The 21,484-nt window shown below is 45.6% G+C and overlaps 1 protein-coding gene across 1 annotated transcript in view; it reads right to left on the bottom strand.

Moving 5' to 3' along the window:
• Positions 1-19,120, bottom strand: part of LOC133111053 (cryptochrome-2-like) — a 28,952-nt gene extending 9,832 nt beyond the window's left edge. Inside the window, exons 1-9 of the mRNA XM_061221209.1 lie at positions 18,824-19,120; positions 17,262-17,370; positions 12,220-12,362; positions 8,566-8,750; positions 7,278-7,366; positions 6,585-6,725; positions 5,534-5,845; positions 3,122-3,273; positions 2,007-2,209 (exon numbers count right to left, since the gene is read on the bottom strand). Of these exons, the coding sequence (XP_061077193.1) occupies positions 2,007-2,209; positions 3,122-3,273; positions 5,534-5,845; positions 6,585-6,725; positions 7,278-7,366; positions 8,566-8,750; positions 12,220-12,362; positions 17,262-17,370; positions 18,824-18,981 (1,492 nt within the window). The 5' untranslated portion in view covers positions 18,982-19,120. The remainder of the gene's footprint in view (positions 1-2,006; positions 2,210-3,121; positions 3,274-5,533; positions 5,846-6,584; positions 6,726-7,277; positions 7,367-8,565; positions 8,751-12,219; positions 12,363-17,261; positions 17,371-18,823) is intronic.
• Positions 19,121-21,484: the final 2,364 nt, after the last annotated feature.

The following is a 21,484-nucleotide window of genomic DNA, read 5'->3' as shown; positions in this document are numbered from 1 at the left end:
CTGGCCGAGGACTGGAGTTGGTCCCCGGGCAACGTACTATGGCTGCCCACTGCTCCTAAGTAACCAGGTTGGGTTAAATGCCGAGATTGCCGTAGAAGACAATGACAATAATCTCTTTAAGTCTCTTTCAGACAACCAACAGTTGCTTGGCAAACAATGTTGTGTGTACCCACTATGAAAAGCCTGCAATGTAATCAATGCCCCCAAACAGGTTTAATAGAACATACATCATTCTCACCATTAAGCATTTTAACTGCACAGTTCTTTGTAGTATAACACTCATATGTACACTAACTATACCTGATGAAGGCCTTTGTAGCATGAATGCTGCACCGTTTAAACTTTGAACATTCAATACAGGGAACGGTTCTCTCCACATTAGATAACCCAGGACTGACTAATGACATGCCAGGTGAGAAACTGGCTAACCATCTGTTAAGCATGAATGCCTAATTACTTCACCACCACAATACCAGAAATGACCTGTAAAATAAAGCAAAATAAAGGTTTGCAATCAAAACAAACTTTTGCAACAATTTTTTGTCCAGCGATGTTCTGAAATGTTACGTTGCATGCCTACAGCTTATTACAAGCCACGTTATCCAGTAACTACAGTGTACATTAATAATTAATTATGTTATGGTATAAGGACTCTAAAGCTAGACTTTCCTCAAACTATGCCTAAAGAGGATCAAAGCAATGTGATTAAAGACCAAGCAACACAAACAAAATGGCGGTCAGTGTACATATACACAGTAGGACTCCATCTCAATATTTGACATGAAGCCTTTGGACACCACAGGTAGTCTCCCTTCAGCAAGCACAAAGGCACAAATAGGCTTTATATGGTTTTGGTTGGGCAACAGGTATAATAAACAGGTCACAAAATGTCACAATATTCAATATAAGCAAGGAAAGGAAAGTCATTGTAGAGGTCCATGTTAAAGGTACAACAGGTCAGATGTTTGTGTTAAAACATTGTTACAAGACCACTGTAAACCCTTTCCTATCATTGAAAAAAGGCTCACTGACATGTTGACATACCCTCCGTCTGTGTTTACAGTCCTTAAATTCGGGTTTAAAAATATACAGTTGACACACCGACACTGGACCAAAACATAGTATAGCTGTACAATAATTCAAGCTCAAATGGTTCTCATTGCCACAGCCAATAGTGTTTCAACGTCAGTGTGTTCACAGAGAACGGGGAGGGATAAACAGTGTTGTGGTTTGAGGGTGTTTGTTGCTGCAATTTCTCTCTTGACCGTGACGAGTCCGAAATGACCCACTGTACCTTATGAAAACCCGGTTTTACTTGAAGCAACGCTCAAACATCTTTGCCTTTTGTCTCCATCACAAAACTGTCGGCAACTTCTGTTCCCGCCCTGTGAACATTTTTGTGGTAAAAAGTCAGGAGAGAGCTGTGGTGGCACACGGCTAAAGTAACGGACCCTGATGGCATCAGTTCCTTACAGTTGCACACCGAGGACCGGGGTTCAATTCCCGGTCCTGCAAAAGCAGAGTTTGGCCGGCTCACGTGGAGTGGCATAATTGGCTTGCCCGCTCTGAGGGATGGACTCGGCAGGCGTCAGTAGAATCGCTGAGCACAATAACGCCCCGGGTGCCTCAGAATCTCCGTGTCGTTTTCAGGATTGCTCGATCCATCTGGGCCGCCAAGGGATGCAGCCATAAGCGGTGTATACCCGGGATGTAGCCAGGCTATATCTGTTTTGCTAACTGGGTCATTTGTGAGCTGTACACAATCGAGTCCAAAACTCAGATGTAAAACACTTGAGACACAGGGGTCAGAATGGGTGAGGAGAGTACTGACTGAACTGAACAAACCGCATTAATCAAAGACCTGCTCATAAGGCCCCGAGTGTGTGTTTTTGGGGATGCGGGCGACACTCACTCAGCCCCTCCCGAGTGTGTGTTTTTGGGGACGCGGGCGACACTCACTCAGCCCCTCCCGAGTGTGTGTTTTTGGGGACTCGGGCGACACTCACTCAGTCCCTTGTAGTGCGAGAGCTGCTGGTAGACCTGTTTCATCCTCTCGATGTTGAGCCGGCTGACCTCGGCGTGGTTCATCATGGGTTTGGGGTAGTCCACGCCCACCACGCAATTGGCTGCCTTCTGCACCATCTCCGGGGCGTTCCAGGGCTCGTAGATGTACCGGTTGGGATAGTCCTTCAGCTTTGGGATGTACCTCCTGCAGGTGGGAAACAACCAAGGTTTTGTTGGCACAAGAAAATATTCAGACACTTGTATACATAATGTGGGTAAATGAACAAATGATTGCCGGCGTCAGATGCTGCGATATACACTCAGTGAGCACTTTATTAGGCATTTAATTTTCTTTGACATATTGGTTTTGTGCTGCTGTAGCCTATCCACTGTTCAGAGCTGCCCTTCTGCATACCACTGTTGTAATGTGTGGTTATTTACGCTACGGGCACCTTCCTGTCAGCTTTGACCAGTCTGGCCCTTCTCCTCTGACGTCTCTCATTAACAATGCTTCTGCTTGCAGTACTGCTGCTCACTGGATGTTGTTTAGTTTTTCACACAATTCTCTGCAAACTCTAGAGACTGTTGTGCATGAAAATCCCAGGAGATCCCAGGAGACAGCAGTTTCTGAGATACTCAAACAAACCTGTCTGCCACCAACAATCAATCCACGGTCAAAGTCACTTAGATCACATTCCTCCCCCATTCAGACAATCGGTCTGAACCACAGCTGAACCTCTTGACCACGTCTACATGCTTTTATGCATTCAGTTGCTGCCACATAATTGGCTGATTAAATATTTGCGTTAACAAACAAAGGTCTACCTAATAAAGTGTCTACTGAGTGAATATAATATTAATAACAAACATCCATTTTCAGAGCACCTTCCATAGAGGGAATAAGTCAGCATAGAGTAAGTGCATCAAAAGTATCCTAAGGGGGAATAACCGGTCAAAAAGACCTTCTTCACTTCCGTAATTTCAGTATTTTCAGGCCTGTTGGGGTCAGTAGAACATTGGACGTGAATCAGACGTACACGCCGACCTAATAAATGGCTAACTGAGCGCACGTCGGCGCATCCTGAACGTGGGCGGGCCGTGGGCCACGCTTCCCCACCTGATGTAGTCTCCGCTGGGGTCGGTGCGGCGGCCGAAGCCCACGGGGCAGTAGCAGTGGAAGAACTGCTGGAAGAAGGCGCTGCAGGAGAGCCACATCCAGCTGCCCGCGTTCACGCTGTAGTCTGCGTCCAGCAGCAGCTCCTCGAACACCTGGGGGAGGCAGGGACACGGGCTCAGCACAACATGGAGGCAGGGACACTGCTCAGCACAACATGGAGGCAGGGATATGGGTGCAGGTTCATCACAAAATGGAGGCAGGGATATGGGTGCAGGTTCATCACAAAATGGGGGAACTGCAGTACATTCCAGAAGTATTCATTTTCACTCTGAACTCTAGCAATAAATAAATAAATAAATAAATAAATAAATAAATAATAAGCTTGAATAAAACAATCACTATTTGGCTTTGAAGTGAAGACTTGGTGCGGTACTAAAGTTCAGACTTTCAGCTTTGAGGGTTTTCATCCATATTGGGTATACAGCGTAGGAATTATTGGCCTTTATACACCGTTTGCCTCAAATCAAAGCTAAAGCTCTGCACTTCATATCTCTAATTCAATGAGCTGGAGCACAGCTCAACAAATGTCTCCCTGTCCAAATACTTACGGACTGCACTTACGGTACATTAATAAAAAGGGCTGCAATTCCTACATGGTTCGCCCGATATGGATGAAAATATCACTCAAATTACAGAAGGCAGTCTGTACTTTATCATTTCATTTTCAAATAAGCAATTTGGGGTTGTGGCTACACCGGGGATCGAACCATCGACCTCGCGGATTCCAGTCATGTACCTTAACCACTACGCTACAGGCATGTACCTTAACCGCTATACTACAGGCATGTACCTTAACCACTACGCTATAGTCATGTACCTTAGCCACTACGCTACAGGCCGCCCACAGTAAACACGGGGGTGCAATTCGTACACGGCTCACCTGGTATGAAGGTAAATATCCTCAAATTACATTAAATAATCTGCACTTATAACCTCATATGCACCCTTTAATTTAAAAAAAAGTTCACGTTTCTGGTGCTAAAAAAACATAATATCACGCCCCAGGGGCCACTAAATTATACCCTGCATCGTCTTTGTTCACTGCAGAGGCTGCTAATGGGGATCAGACTGTGTGTAAACAAACAGCAGCAGCTATGGGGGAACATTCGTCTGACGTCAAAGAGAGGTGCAAAAATATAAATAAATACGGCTGCAAGCCGATTCCATTTCAGGCAACTCCAAGATCATTTAATATATATATACATATATATATATATTTTTTTTTTTATATATCAGTGCCAAGTGCCAAGTAACAATGGCAAAGAGCAGACGGCAGCTTTCTAAATACTTTAAAAATTAAATAATCCTCGGCATGCATTTTTAATAATGAAATATTACTATCACTACAAATAATTCATATTAGCCATGTTGGCAGTAGTAGTAGTAGCAACAATAGTGCAATAAAAACAGTACATGATAAAAACGTAAAATGACTGAACCACATTTCTATAAGACATTAGCAAGCAGCACAACACACGGTGTGCGTAGGGAGATTACAGCGGGTTCCTAAAAGCGGCAGAATCCACCTCCTGCCCTAGTAACAGAACCCCGCTCACATGGTACGCTGGCAGCGTTCCCATGGGGACGGGCCACTGACGCAATGTCCTGCATCTTTTAACCCTTTGAAGAGCAGGTTTTATGGAACGTCCGCGATTAGAGAATTGCTGCGTTTTGATCTTACAGTTAATCGAGCAAAAATAAGAAAAGCATATACCGTGATGTACACCCAGTGAGCACTTAATTAGGTAGACCTGTACACCGTCTCGTTAATACAAATATTTAATCAGCCAGTCATGTAGCAGCAACTAAATGCATAAAAGCATGCAGACGTGGTCAAGTGGTTCAGCTGTTTTTCAGACCAAATGTGAGAATTTGGAAGAAATGTGATCTAAGTGCCTTTGGCCATAGAATGATTGTTGGTAGCAGAAAGGGCGGTTTGAGTATCTCAGAAACTGCTCCTCACATTCTCACGCACAACAGTCTCTAGAGTTTGCAGAGAACGGTGCGGAAAACAAAAACATCCAGTGAGCAGCAGTTCTGCGAGCAGAAATGCGTTGTTAATGAGAGAGGTCAGAGGAGAAGGGCCAGACTGGTCAAAGGAAAGTGACTGTAATCAAATCACCACACATTACAACAGTGGTATGCAGAAGAACATCTCTGAACACAACACATCAAACCTCTAAATGGATAGGCTACAGCAGCAGAAGACTTCAGTCTAAAGAATAAGTCTAATAAATACCTAATCAAGTGCTCACTGAGTGTATTTTGTCCAAAGATTCTAAATACTGTATTTGACTAGTTTTGTTTTGGTGATATAAACTTTGGGCCAGCCCGCCCAGCCCGACGCCCCACCTTCATGCCGCTCTCCCAGCTGAGCCACAGGTCCCCGCGGGTGAGGAAGCAGGCCACGGCGTGCCGGGCCAGGTGGTGGATCCAGCCCTCCTGCCGCAGCTGGGTCATGATGGCGTCGATCCAGGGGAAGCCGGTCTGGCCCTCGGCCCACTTGGCCAGCGCCTCGGGGTTACGGTCCCAGGGGATCTGCACGCAGATGGGGTTGCCCTCCATGCGGTCGAAGTTGGGGTTGTTGGTGGCGGCCGTGTAGAAGAACTCCCGCCAGAGCAGCTGTCCGAACAGGGAGAGCGGGGGGGTGCAGTGCCTCCGGACCTAGGGGGGAGGGGGGGAGCACAAGACATGCGCTTCGTTTTAGTTTTCGGCCAAGTGCTGACGTAACGAACCAAGACTGCAAGTCCTGAAGGGTCCTAATAGGTCTTCCCGTGCCAAGCTACAGATATATGAGAGCGAACCAGTTAGAGGCCATCGTTAATGCCACCATGATGACTCGTTTCCAATTACAGTAAGATTCATCACAGGACTGAAAATGGAGGGGGAAGCAAGATTTCGCAAATGGATTGTGGTGCCCAGTTGAGTATTTCTCAATGGGAATTTAATGACTTCACGGATTTGAAGAGGTGGGACCGCTCCAGCAAATGCCGAAAAATGTGACCTGGAGGTCCTCAAACCTAGCCCTGGGAAGTCTTTTCTGAGGTTGTACCCAGCTGCTTTTACTGGTCAAATAATCAGGTCAGTTCCAGGCAGAAAAACAGCAGGGCACTCCTGGATACCTTTGCCTATGGATTTTTCCAGATCAAAGTACTATTTCTCCATGGGAAAAATTAATAGGAGTTTCACAAAACTGTCTGTTAAGGTCTGTGATTTAGGCTGCCGTTTTCATCCACACATATTTCTCTCTTAATTGGCACTGGGCCCACTGAATTCCAATGCCACTTTCAAACCAAAATCAATTATTTTGGCAACACGCATGAATGATAGCTGAAAACACAGGCAGATACAGCCTTGCACATGATGTTTTAGACTTACGCAGTAATAACACAGGAGAGCGTACCTGGTGGTAGAGCTCACGCAGCTTGTAGTAAAAGACCCGACAGGACAGGCAGCCGAAACGCAGGTAGGGACTCAGGCCGGTGGGACTGGCCATCAGGGAGGACATGCTTATCCGAGGCCGCTCGAAATTAGCCACCCACGTCTGCAGTCGCACGAAAAGAGGGAAACAAAAACATTCTGAACCCAAGGGGTGCACAGCAAGGGCCGATCCGTTCCAGGATTTTGTGCCTACCTAATTGACTCATTCAGGTTTTACATGTCAGACAGTATTGACTCTGTTGGGAGTTTCAGATCTAACAGGCAAGAGCCTTTACAGCTCTGGCATTTGTTTGGGTGCATCAGTGACGTGTGTGTGTGTGTATATGTGTGTGTGTGTGGGTGCGTGTGTGCGTATTTGTGTATGTATATGTGTGTGGGTGTGCGTGTGTGTATTTGTGTATGTATATGTGTGTGCGTGAGTGTATTTGTGTGTGCGTGCGCGTGTGTGTATTTGTGTATGTATATGTGTGTGGGGGGGGGGGGGGGGGAGAGAGAGAGAGAGAGAGAGAGAGAGAGAGAGAGAGAGAGAGAGAGAGAGAGAGAGAGAGAGAGAGAGAGAGAGAGAGAGAGAGAGAGAGAGAGAGAGAGAGAGAGAGAGAGAGAGAGAGAGAGAGAGAGAGAGAGAGAGAGAGAGAGAGAGAGAGGGACCGCTCACCTTGCGGTCCAGGTGCTTGTTCAGCCTCCCCAGGGCCTCGCTCTCACCCCCCTTCCACACGGCTGGGCTCAGCCCATGCGTCTTAAAACCTGTGGAACAGGAAAGGTGCGGATGAGGTATTTATGCGTACACAAAGAGCAATGGGCATTCCAGATTAGAGAACCAGCTCCAGGCCACGGAGAAACAGGCTTAGGCAGGTGTGAACGGCACATGTAAAAGGCTTCGGAAACACGGGGTGCTTTGGTCTAAGCCTATTAACGGGACTAGATGGCTACAGACCGTGCCAAAAGCACTTTGTGCTTGTTCTGGGACACAGATATAACATACAGAGACAAAGCAGATATTGCATCAACAAAACATCACGCCCTGACCATCATACTAAAACCCCATGACATGCACTGTGTGCGCAGTAAGGTCCGTAAGTATTTGGACAGTGGCACTTTTTAAAGGGAATGTTTAAAACACTGTTCACTTCGTATGGATGTAAACGCACTGACAGTCACTGCCAGTATTTCCCTCCATATGAAGTGAGAATACACGCTTCATGCTTCGATTCTTAATTCATTACGGGGCCCAATCATTTATTTGCCTTAACATTTACGAAGTCATGCGCTACAGCAGTGAACAGGCTTCACAGATAGACATTAGAACTGTGCACACCTCAATATTTGTTTATCGCAAGTCATATCATTGAATCGTCGAATCAAATATTCAATATTCAACAAATATTCAACAACGTTATTGCATATTTTCCTCATACCGCGCAGCCCGAGTTGGAGGCACTCCAGTTTGCTGCAGTGCTACAGTTCCTGCGACCCCGTTTGACCTGCGCTACGACCCCTTTCACCTGCGCTACGACCCCTTTCACCTGCGCTACGACCCCTTTCACCTGCGCTACGACCCCTTTCACCTGCGCTACGACCCCTTTCACCTGCGCTACGACCCCGTTTATGACCGCTCGGCGCGCTTGTGCAACCACTTCATTCTGCCGGTCAGTTACTGTTTAAAAATGCTCAAAACTACGGGTGTGCATCTCTCCCTTATAAGACGATCCGATACACATCTAGATACATGGGCTGCGATATGATTCAGGGGCGATGCATTTCAATACGGAAGCATTCTGTGCCATGCAATCTGATGCAGTTCTTAACATTAGTTTAATGTAGAGTTGTAGATATTCATTCAGTGTAGACACCTTCTTAAAACACGCGCCGCCCTTCCCACACAGACGGAGGGATGGACGGCAGGACAGATAGCAGGACGGAGGGAGGGAGGGACGGACGCTCACCCAGCTCCTGGAGGGACGGCACGCCGTAGCGCTCGTCGTGGTTGGGGGAGATGTCGGCGGGGCAGCTGTCCATCTGCTGGCGCGTGACCGCGGGCAGGGGCTTCCGGGGCAGCTCCAGGCGGTTAACGATGGCCTGGAACCTCTTGAAGGTCAGCGGGGGGCTGTTGTTGTTCAGCTCGATTATCCTGCGCAGGAGAGAAGGCGCCGGAAGGACAGCCACGTTATTACCAGCCGGGCAGCAGAAACAGCTCATTGCTCCCGGAGTGAAAAACAGGGCCCAAGACCTTGCCATCTACCAGGCCAAGCATCCGTCTTTTAAAAGGGCCTGTTTGGGTGAGACTGTGGAGCAGCCCGTAGAACATCCTACTCAAACCCATACCGGGCGCAAATCCGAATCAGATACCCCCTGCGGCCGGGGGTCCAGTTCAGGCCAAGACTCGCTTCCTCACCGCGATCCCATCGCTCCACTGCCCTTCTCTGGGTTCTCAAATTGAGTGCAGTGTGGAAAAATACAGAGACCAGACCGTCCGCTCTAGCTGTAGCACACGGACCAGACCGTCCCCTCTAGCTGTAGCACACGGACCAGACCGTCCGCTCTAGCTGTAGCACACGGACCAGACCGTCCGCTCTAGCTGTAGCACACGGACCAGACCGTCCGCTCTAGCTGTAGCACACGGACCAGACCGTCCGCTCTAGCTGTAGCACACGGACCAGACCGTCCGCTCTAGCTGTAGCACACGGACCAGACCGTCCGCTCTAGCTGTAGCACACGGACCAGACCGTCCGCTCTAGCTGTAGCACACGGACCAGACCGTCCGCTCTAGCTGTAGCACACGGACCAGACCGTACGCTCTAGCTGTAGCACACGGACCAGACCGTCCCCTCTAGCTGTAGCACACGGACCAGACCGTCCGCTCTAGCTGTAGCACACGGACCAGACCGTCCCCTCTAGCTGTAGCACACGGACCAGACCGTCCCCTCTAGCTGTAGCACACGGACCAGACCGTCCGCTCTAGCTGTAGCACACGGACCAGACCGTCCCCTCTAGCTGTAGCACACGGACCAGACCGTCCCCTCTAGCTGTAGCACACGGACCAGACCGTCCCCTCTAGCTGTAGCACACGGACCAGACCGTCCGCTCTAGCTGTAGCACACGGACCAGACCGTCCGCTCTAGCTGTAGCACACGGACCAGACCGTACGCTCTAGCTGTAGCACACGGACCAGACCGTCCGCTCTAGCTGTAGCACACGGACCAGACCGTCCGCTCTAGCTGTAGCACACGGACCAGACCGTCCGCTCTAGCTGTAGTACACGGACCAGACCGTCCCCTCTAGCTGTAGCACACGGACCAGACCGTCCGCTCTAGCTGTAGCACACGGACCAGACCGTCCGCTCTAGCTGTAGCACACGGACCAGACCGTACGCTCTAGCTGTAGCACACGGACCAGACCGTACGCTCTAGCTGTGGCCCTGCAGCATTCGACATATTCCTACCCTGGACGAATAACTTTCCTTTTAAGGGAGAGAGCCAACAGAAAAACCCTACTCTATCAATCAACCTTTATTTAAAAAGGTTCATACACCAGCTAATGAAATAAATAAGATCAGTAAAATAAAATTAAACCAGACCCGTAAAAACTGGTCTTTAAGCGCTCTTCTCAAATCCTACACAGGTATGACTTTTCCTATGACTTTTATTTCAGCTTTCCGCAAAACAAATGTCAATTTTTACCACCGTGTTATGGCAGTCAAAAAGCAGGACCACTTTATGTAATGTAGCTGTCCATTCTGCAGTCATATCTAGATGTTAACAAACGGTCAGTCGCGGTCTTAACGCGTTCCTGACAGCGGTGTGAACATGAGAACCCAGCAGGGAGAACACACACACATTGCAACGGAGAAGCCGTTTCACATAATAATTGTGTGCTGAAGCAAACCATAACACAGTAGAAACCGACCAGGGTCAGGCTTTTGAATTCACAGCAGCCACAAGACTCTAACCCTGCGGATTCCACAAGGGGCTCCATATCGATGCCTGCCAGCCCGACTCCTCCAGTTTCGGCTGGTTTCCTGCGGGCTGGACTGTGTCAGGCAGTGATCCAGCTCAGCACATGTTCTCCATGGTGACTGATCTGCATAGCTATTCCGCCTCTCACCAGCGGCACATGTTCTGCAGTGTGACCGACTGCCCGCACTGCCTCCCAGCCACCACCAGGTGGCAGCACCCGGTCGAGGGCAGGGCCGGCTGGAGAGGCAGCAGAGGGGACCGCTACTTTAACAGGTCTGAGGGACAGAGAGGGGGAGAGGGGGAGAGGGGGCTCCCAGCCCCAAAGGCAGGAGACTTACGGAGTGGACTCTGGATGAGTGTAACGGTGTGTAATTAGGTATTCGGCCCTGAAAACAGATGCTTACAGGAAAGATTATTTAGGAGCTAATTGCGATGTATTAGTGTAGTCCTAAATCAGGGGTGCACAACTCCGGTTCTGGAGGGGTCTGCAAGCTGGTTTTTGTTCCAACCAATTGCCTTAATTTATTTTTCTGACAGCTCTGTAAATGATGCTGGTTCACTCCTGTACTTGAGCACAGTAAAACCTTCAGGACACATTTGCAGTCTGCAGCTGTAGCCGGTGCATATAAGACATGTCTGATCAAGACGTTGTTTGGCTAATGAAATAATTAAGAGCAGAAGTTGGCAGGAAATGCTGAAGCGGACCGGCCCTTGCTGTGCACCCCTGTCCTAAATCTTTCAACATGGTCGCACAAGCACATGTCTCCTGCTTAGTCTAATCAACTGTACGTTGCTCTGGATAAGAGCGTCTGCCAAATGCCAATAACGTAATGTAATGACCCGGAAGCATAGAATGGCAATTGAAAATGCAGTGTTCAAGAACAATACGCAGGTCAAGTTCATGACCATCTGCAGTGCTGGAACTGCAGAGCTTTTCAATGTGAAAAAGATAAACTGGATCATATGAAGGATGTGGGTACTGAGTGGGTGGACATTCCAGGGAATTAATTCCCAGCTGGACAAACAACCGGCTCCTTTCGGAGGCCTGTTGTTCCTGAAGACAGCACAGACCCAGTGAGACGCAGGAATGGATGAAAGACACAGTTACGTCCGACTACTCCGACAGGAGCGGAGTGGATGACCTTGATAAGCTTGCAGAAACACACATCATGACAACAGCTTGCTGGTCTTTGGACACCTTCCTCAATACCATTGATGGGTCTCTGCATGGAATGCATGAGTCACAACTGACTGGACTGAGACGGAACCAAACGTCAGGAGAGGAGGATATTTCTGGAGCAGTTTGGCAAAGCTCTTGGTAGTTAATTTTGTTTTTGATATTCTCTCCTTGGCTGAAAATGTTCTCTTTCAGGACAAATTGCTAAGTTTGGCCCTAAAAGTTATTCAGCTGATTAACTTACAGTTAATTACACTAAACAGGGGACAAACACCGCTGGAGCAATATGGTGCTCAAGGGCCCAACAGCTGTGCGGATCTTATGGTTACACCGGGGATTGAACCGGCAACCTTGCTGGTACCAGTCATGTATTTTAGCCACTAGGCTACAGGCTGCCCCTATGTTCATTGTGGTTGTGCATCATGCAATGCAGAGCAATCCTGCAGAAGAGCAAGCGCGTTCCTGACCTGTCCAGGCTGTAGAGCGTGTGCGAGTTCTTCACCCGCGTCTCCACTCCAAACTCCTGCGCCATTTTGATGATGGCGCCATCCCGCTCCTTGCCGTACGGCTCGGAGTCGTACTCGAAGGTCAGGCGGGTGATGTTCCACTCCTGCAAACAGAGAAAAAAAAAGGCTTTATAGAGGAAATGCTAAAATGCCAAAAATAAAATTTGATCTGGTATGATACTGAGAAAAAATTTCAAAAATGACAAGCATGTCCATGACCATCTACAATCTGGCATGAGATACGCCTGTTTAAATTCAAATCACACTTTAAGCATTTTAGTTTGCGACTAAAACCATGTAGCCAATCAGCACTATTTTCGTTCATTGGCCAGAAACTAGTTCTCCAGCATCTCCTGCACAAAGTAGCCCACAGCCACAAAATGGATGTGCCTTAGCAAATTTCTGTGAAAGGTTCATCAGCTGACCCACGCCCCATGGCTAAGCTCTCCACAAAGTCTCACACATATCGATTCACACATTTTGATATGCCGTCAAGAGACACAGATGGACTAACCCATTTTTCATGTGCCATAACAAGGCCACAATGATAACATCATAAATGTACAGCACGCCCTCTCCCAGGCACAACATAACCAATGATACAAATGAATCTTTAAAAGGCCAACGATGAAAAACCACACCTTTAGTGACCACATTATAGCAACATTGTCACAGTTGGCATGAGAAATGTAACTTCCACCGACAGCTTGTTGTAGTGGAGGTAATTCGAAACACTTTTTACAGAAGACAACCTTACCGCACTGAACTTTCTTTGCCGAGCACAGAAACTTTTTTGATGTTCCAGAAAAAAAAAAGTTTCAGTTGGCTACAATTCAAGACGACGCGTATAGAAAACAAAATGAAATACATTTGGTGCAAAAGCTACGGAGGCTGTGACATCTTGTTTGTTTTTTTTTGTTTTTTTACTTCTCGTTGAAATTAAGCGCAGTCTCTTTGAATCTCACTTTGACACCTGTCAACTGCATTGGGGGAAGTAAAAAAAAAAAAAAAAAAAAAATGTTTGTGACATTTTATATCGCTGGGGAGGCCATGCCCACTCTCAATGTGATGGAAAAACACAGCGGAGTCAGATGCCTTCCGGGTACAGGAAGTCACAGGAAAAATGGAACAGATAGGAAGTGCCTTTAGTTTCCCTTTAAATTAATACTTCTATTCAAATCCATTCAAATGGCCAATTGAACACACAAAAAAATATTAGTTTTCCAAGAAAAACTGGCCCAACCAAAACACAATTTAAAGATGAAAGAACAGGGTACTGATGGCCTTTAACCAAGGGCAAAATGTTAGTTTGCCCATTACATTTTGGCACAGAAGTGTTTCTATAGCAATTAGCATTCTACACAAACCCGCTTCCACCATTGGCTACCGTTGTTATCATGGAAACGGGTGACATTCTAACCACAGTTGGAGTGCTGCAATGAAAACAAGTTGAGCATGAAAGAAACCGCAGGATTAATTAAATGTAAAAAATTATAAATGGTAAATGCCTGCATTCATACACACACACTCACACACCAACGACGATTGGCTGCCATGCAAGGCACCGACCAGCTCGTCAGGAGCATGTGGGGGTTAAGGCCCGGACACACCAAACCGACGGTCGGCCGCGGAGCGCCGACAAAGATCGTCTCGCGTCGATACGCGTCGTTAACGACGGCTCCAGGGGCTCCGACGCCGATTCAACATGTTGAATCGGCGTCGGAGCCCCCTCCAAAACACGCCGACACTCCGGAAAAACTCGGCCGACGGGGCGCCACCGACGTCCGACGCCCGACCGTCGGTTTGGTGTGTCCGGGCCTTTAGGTGTCTTGCTCAGGGACACTTCCACACACACGATTAGCCCCTGAGCTAATGTTGCCTCCACATTTCAAAATAAAAGATTCTGGTCATCATAGATCAATTCAAAATTCTGGAGCCAAAATGGCTACTGAGAATATGGAGTAGATTCCGGGGTCAAAGAACTAGAGGCAAATGCAGATAAATCCATAACTACAAGTGGCGTGTGGTTACTTAACAGGTGAATGTTAAGTGACTGCACGCTACACTGTGTTGGGGTTTGTGTCGCACAGCAGTAAAAAGGGTAAGGAAATAGTTAAGATCATTGCATTTTAATTCATTCTCATACTTTAGACCAGGGGTCGGCAACCCTGGTCCTGGAGAGCCGCAGGGTGTGCTGGCTTTCGTCTCCACCTTAAAATAAGCAACCGATTCAGACCCAAGAAATCAGGTGAGGTGAGTTAACTGCAATCAACGGCTTTCATTGATCAATTAATGCCAAGTAACAACAAAAGCCAGCACACCCTGCGGCTCTCCAGGACCAGGGTTGCCGACCCCTGCTTTAGACTGACAAACTGCACCACCACTAACTGACTTATCAAAGCAATCCTGCAGGCACAAGCTCCTAAGCTCAAACAAGCCAGCTCAAACAAGCGTTTACAACACTGAAAACTAGCACAAGCCCCGGATCTAGGCATTCCTAATGAGAAACGCGCGAAACTGACTGCCAAAATAACGAGAATGCATGCCAGCTATAAACCGACCAATAGCTACAGCACACAGGGTGAGGCCCAAAATGATTTGAGCCTCAGTCTAATCGATACATTTTTATTGTTATACTGCAATTAACAGAAAGAACAGATGACTGTCAGAAAGACAGTCCACCAACAAACCAGGTTTAGAAACAGGTCAGCATCTTATGACCCAAATTGGTTCACGTTACGTGTGGAGTGTGGACATATAGCAAGACAATGCAAAATCATTGACTTGGGTGGGGCTATGGCCCATTATGCACGTGGGTAGAGAGTATAGCAACACCATGCAAAGGAAGGGGCTTGCTCATCAGGACTTGCTTTAAATGTTCAAAGACTTGCAAACAGAGACATTAGAGGTGAGCAAGAAGAGGCTTTTCACACGCTGCAGTGTGCCTTTTCTCCAACATCACAGGGAAATCAGCTGCTCCCAGCACCTCGATTTCCACTCATTTTATTCCACAGATCTCATTAACGGTCCAGGTTAAAGGTCACCAGCAAAATGAAAGCTTACTAAACTGACAACTTTACAGCCGGATGGACCATCAGAGGCATCACACTTTCACATCATGTCGACAATCAAGGGGGACTGGAAGAGCATTTGCGCCACGGCACGACAGCGGCAAACTCCGATATCAATCACCTGATCCCGGGTGCGACCAATGAAACGAAGGCGAGCGTCTCAAACCGGACGGACGCAAAGGCGGACGGACGCAAGGCGACTCCGGGGGAGAAGCACGTGACACCACTTTGCAAGTGTGTTTGCAGACGGCGTTAATATGAAGCAGCTCAGCGCGGCTCAGCGCGGCCCGTGCGACGGCCCGTGCGACGGCCTGTGCGACAGCGTGCAGCCTCCCGTCCCAGCCTGTCACCACACCTGCCCATTTCACAAATTACTCACTTCTTCTGCGTAATAACGCATGTTAATTGGCGAAATGCACACCATTTTACTCATCTTCTTGAACTAATAATATAATGAGTATTATGAGAATAAAACATAATGTGTAATGTTACATTACATTACATTAAAAGGCATTTTTATCCAGAGCGTCACACAATGAAATGCAAATATAAAAATATGAATGTCAATGTTGAAGTTCCGCAAACAGTTTATATGTAATTACAAAATAACAGTACCAATGGTGTGGGGAGAACTAGACCAGCACAGGCCAGTTCACTGTCTGCCACCAGTTAAGCAGAACACCGCGACAAGCCCAGTGCAAGCCGGAACCTACCCCACCTTCTCAGCAGCCATTTTGGCTCCAGAATTTTCTGTGATGACAGGAATCTTTTATCCAGAAATATAGAGGCAACACCAGCTGAGGAGGTAATCGTGGTCGTGTGTGTCAAAGTGTCCTGAGCAAGACTATGTGAATGAGAGGCATCAATTGTAAAGCGGTTGGGATAAATGTGCGATATAAATGCAGTCTTGTACTGCAGAAAGGGGGCTCTAGTGATGAAGGAGATCAGAGATCTTCACGCAAGCTTGCCTCTGTGCCAGATATTGCCTGTGACACGGAGTCGGCAAGAATGAGTGAAGGAATGTGCTGGTATCACAAACGGGTTCCTCTGAAACGCCATTGAACTAATCACATTATCTACGTGCAGCACAAACAGCTGATACTGTTGCATGTGCAACCTCTAGCTCAGGGGTCATCAAATCAGTCCTCAAGTTCCACCCTCTCTTTACCTGCCAGCCAGGTGTGAAGACAATCTGGCCAATCAGTAGCACTAATTATTCAGCTAATTACCTGGCAGAAAAGAAAACCTGGGCTGGATTTAATGATGATGAACTAGCTGCTCATCATCTCATTCAGGCATTTGATTGGCTCTAGCCTGCCTGTAGAATGTCGGGTCATTTGTAGCATAGTCGCTTGACAAATTTATTGGAGTTCATGATGAGCTTTGGATATGGAACATAGCACAGATCTTATGCTTGTACGTAGTGCATCAGGCAATTCCAGAAAAGTGGTAGGCTAAGAGCAGCAGAATCGCAAGGTACCCACTAGGAGAACTGCTCTCCTTCACCTTCATTCCAAATTATCAATGTGCCGTCGTAGCGATACATTCACAGACATTAATTTCAACCATTCTGGGAACGATTTCATGCCCTACAGCCTAATACAAGGCATTAGTGATGCAAAGAACCAAGAGAACAGAACAACTTGCCACACAGAGTTAATCATCATCAAATCACAGCAGAACATTTCACACAAGAATAATTTTAATACATGAACAGGTGTTCAGCTAATATACGTACCATTTAAATGCCAAAATGATGACTACAGTGCAGTGACATCACTTCTGAACACATTAGAAGGCATTTCACAGCACATGCATGTACAGAACAGCAGACCACATAACTGGCTATGGTAGAAAACACTGCATTGTAAACACTGCTGCCTCAAGACGCCATGAAAGACAGTTTATTTAGTATATTACACAGATACTGACCTTAAACAGACGAGGAAACACATCGGCCGGTTGACCCCGTATGACAAAAAGCCTTGAATTTAGTTTCCTGAGGCTTGTGTCCAGGTCTTCCAGGGACTCCAATAGAAATCTAAAGAGTACAGATGATGCTTAGTAATACAACTTCGACATACAGCCACAGTAACAATTCTCCTTTTGGAAAACCTTTTAATAATGCACATACTGGGAGTAAAGGCAAGATGGCACATGCAATGTTGGCTCTTTCAGGTGGCTTTTGGTTACTATAATTTACAGTGCAAGACAAATATGCTGACCACATGAAGAATATTAGCTCCAGTTATGTCAATAGTCTATAATAGTGGAATTAGGGCTCAAAAACATTTTAATGTGCCCAAACGTGACAAGCAAATGCCTTTGTTCAAGTTACAGATCGTACAGATGAGCGTTTGACAGCACGTGAGTGCATGATGCAAGGTTCAACATTAGCTTGTATAACGTTACTGCTCTTAGAGACCGTCCATATCAGCATGACGCAGTTACGTGCGATAGCTGCTTTTAACGGTTTATATGCTAAAACATTTACCATCATGTAACGTTACTCTCGCTCCGTTTGCAGTCAGAACTGTTTAACCTTATTTTCTTATTATTTTCCACAATAACGTTAGCCTAGCCAACTTGGCTATATAAAGTTGTCCCATGTCACGTGTGACTTGTTTTTGCTCTTTATACAAGCTAGCTGGCTAAATTAGCGGTCGGTAGAAGTATATCAGTAACATAGTCATGTATTGCAAAAGTAAAAACAATCGTGTCGATCATACAAGCGAAATTAACCAACTAGAAATAAATTGACGTGTTAATCTGGAAAATAGTGTACCGGACATAGCCTAGCTAGCATTAACGTACAGCTTGGTGCATATGAAGTTATTGGGTGGGCGTGTGCTCGTTAGCTTGCAAGCTAGTCGCATGCTATGCTGTATTTAGCAATCTTACGCTAGTTGGCTAAGGTTGTCATATAAAGTTCGCTTAGCTACACAAAAGAGCACAATGTCAAATAGAATTCACGTTTAAAGTTACAACTAGCTGCCAACTAATGCACCGAATTAAAATATATTACTGGAGATTAATGAATAAATACTGGCGATTGAAGTAACGTATGCTAGCTAAACGAAAAGCAACTGTAGCTAGCTACATTTTGACGAATGTGCTGACCGATTGCAGTAAACTTGGCTAGATGTCGTTCTGAAAAAGATGACATGGCTAACTAACTTAACATATGTTACCCATTAACGGCCTGTATGATTAGCTTGAGAAAATATTTCATTCTTGCATCAATTTAGGAAAGAGACACCAAAATCAGACCTAACCAACTAAAGGGAAGGCAAAATTGAGTAGAGCCACACCATTGCAGTCACGTTGTCAGTAACGAGTCATAAAAAAAACTAACGCTAGGCTAGCTGGCTAGTTTGGTTAGTTCGATGTAGTGAACATTAGACATTAGCTAAATATACCACTATGTAACAACGCCGATGGCTCTTCGTAAAACGTACAGTAGTATAGCTGTAGGCCTAACATATATAACAAACCTCCATCTGTTGACTCCAACGTTGGCCGATCCAGCAAACCACGGATCTAAAATATAAACACAACGCACTGTATCCGCTCCATTCAACGCTTCTTGTAAAGCCGGATTATCATGGAGCCTCAGTCCTTTCCGAAACCAATGTATTGAATTCACGACCATGATTTTATTTGCGCCTTAGAAAACCGATATGTCTAAATAATTATGTCGAAAATGTTCCCATGTTTTTCAGCGAGAAATCACACATTCAACACTCGCCGTTTCTGCCTTACTGCCGTGATCAACTCGCTCCACAGGACATAATCGCTCTCTCCAGCGCAGCAGCCATTGGCTGCGGATTGACGCGCGTAAAGATAATGAGAAACACGCCCAGCTCTGTAACTATTGGTTACTCAGCACGTGTAGGCCAAGCCCCGTCACGTTTCTGTGGCGTGTTGTTGTCGAGGGAAACTCACGGACAGGACACGGGGAAATCGCAACTGAGGGAATCGCATAATCACCAATGTTGCATACACGATCTTTGTGGAACTAATTTTCATATATTACGTGTAATTTTTTTATCAGAGTTGTTAAAACCACACAGAGTATTAATACGTTACCAATGGAAAAGGTTTATAAGAATATTGTTTTCTTCAGTGAGTATTAAATATGCATTTCAAGAATAGCATATTTATCGTAGGCTAATGTAGGCTTATTCATGTCTGACTTTTTTCCAATCATGTCTGATTGGAAAAAAGGTTACTAGGCCTAAGTTATTAAAATATGACGTCATGGGGTTGAATAGCTCCTGTTTGTTCGTGCTTCGCGCCATAATGTTTTATATAAGTAGGGAGGACAACCGAAAAATGTATTTCCGGAAATCAACATGAATATTATGATTAAAATCTCAGTTTAACCTTAAATTAACGTGTTGTGGACAATAATTCTGCTTAGGTGGAATTTTAATGTGATGAAATGACTGTTTTTGTGGCTTTTAAGGGCTAATTTTACCAGCATTCCATCAATGTTAAATGCTGGACCCCGACGGCACCGAAAAACAGCCAGTAAACTGACCATTCCATTGTTTACATTTATGGAGCTCGAAAATGGTGACGCAACAATAGCTTTTACTGGTTTACTTCACGTGCTCATACATGGCAGTTGGTGGCAGTTCGAACTGTCAAAAGTGTGACTGTAGCCAGGTCAATATTTTCGCTGGATACTCCGTATGTCCAGCCTTAAAGTCCAAAGTCCCTGGTTACTTTTGAATAGTTTCAATGGATTTTGACAATAGACAAGTAAGCCTCCGATCATGTTAACGCTCTCGAGCGTGCGTCTACGTTTAAGTAGCAAATAACCGTGTTGTATCCTTCTAACGTAATTTACATAGCAACTGAACTGTAATTAAAGATAAATTAATGACGATTCAGAAATTTTCGGTGCCGTTGAACGTAATCGAATGCTTTTATTTATATCGTTCGAATGACCAAGTGCAGTTAAAAAGCAAATTGTATGGCTGTGCTTTTCGCGTATGCTAGCTACATCATGCTAACCTCGTACAGGAACCAGTAAAGGCTTAGAACACGCTAGCACTTAGTTTTTGTAAGTTTGATCACCTGACAAAGTGGACAAATGACGTTTTCTGTGAGAAATGTATTGGCGAACTCACGTGCACACACAGCGCAAAAAAAAGAAGCTGCACTTTGCCCTCCCTAATATAAGCCGAGGCCCTCCATCATTGTTTTATGGAAGTTAGTTTACTCTTCATGGTTACTCTTCATATCATAAGACACAGATGATGTAAAGCGTAAAATGTCTTGTAAAATGTTGTCTAATATATCTGCGTGTACAGTGTCCCTTCTTTGTAGGCGTACCATCAGCATAATCAGTAAAATGCGCCCTGGCGCCATCTAAAGGTACATTTATGCATTTCGGACGTTTATATGCTTCGCTGACTGGTGAAATGCCCTCTAAAACCTTCCAACCTGTTTGTTTGTTTGTTTGTTTATTTATTTATTTATTTATTTATTTATTTATTTATTTATTTATTTGGCAGACCAGGTCGATTATGCCTATTGGTAAAAAAGCAGAGAAAAAGCAAATTTCGTTACTTTCGAGTAATTACAGCCGGTACAGTTGCCGGAAATGGTGTGCTCGTTACACGCATCCACGGGTAGGCGTAATGTGTATAAATACTTTAAAGCGTTCCAGAAAATTACATATATTTTTGTTACCTTTTAAAAAGACATTATTATTATTATTATTATTATTATTATTATTATTATTATTATTATTTCATTTATTTCTTTTTACTATTTGTAGTTGAGAAAATGTGCACAAGCTGTCCTTTTTTAAATATTTTGATAGAAATGTTAAAAATAACCATGAACATTTTCTCCTTTGTTAGCCAAAACCATTCTCCAGAAGAAAATGTGACTACCGTCTGAATAACTGCTACTTTGAAACTGCACCTCCTACGCTGCTTCCATGGTACTCCTTTTGAATCTGCACCTCGTGCTATTTTGCTGGTATGCGTCTCTACTCCCTTCGGACATTTGACTTGTCTAGTAACATATTACCAGGAGTTTCAAAAGCATATCTTTTTTTATGGTAAAGATCGTGCATAAAGACTTGGACGGGTTTTCTCCTTTTAGTGCTTCTGACACATGCGATGGGACAGTGATCA

Source organism: Conger conger, chromosome 15 (genome assembly GCF_963514075.1).
Source record: "Conger conger chromosome 15, fConCon1.1, whole genome shotgun sequence".
In the NCBI taxonomy this organism is placed as follows: domain Eukaryota; kingdom Metazoa; phylum Chordata; class Actinopteri; order Anguilliformes; family Congridae; genus Conger; species Conger conger.
This window is presented reverse-complemented; position numbering and strand designations above follow the sequence as displayed.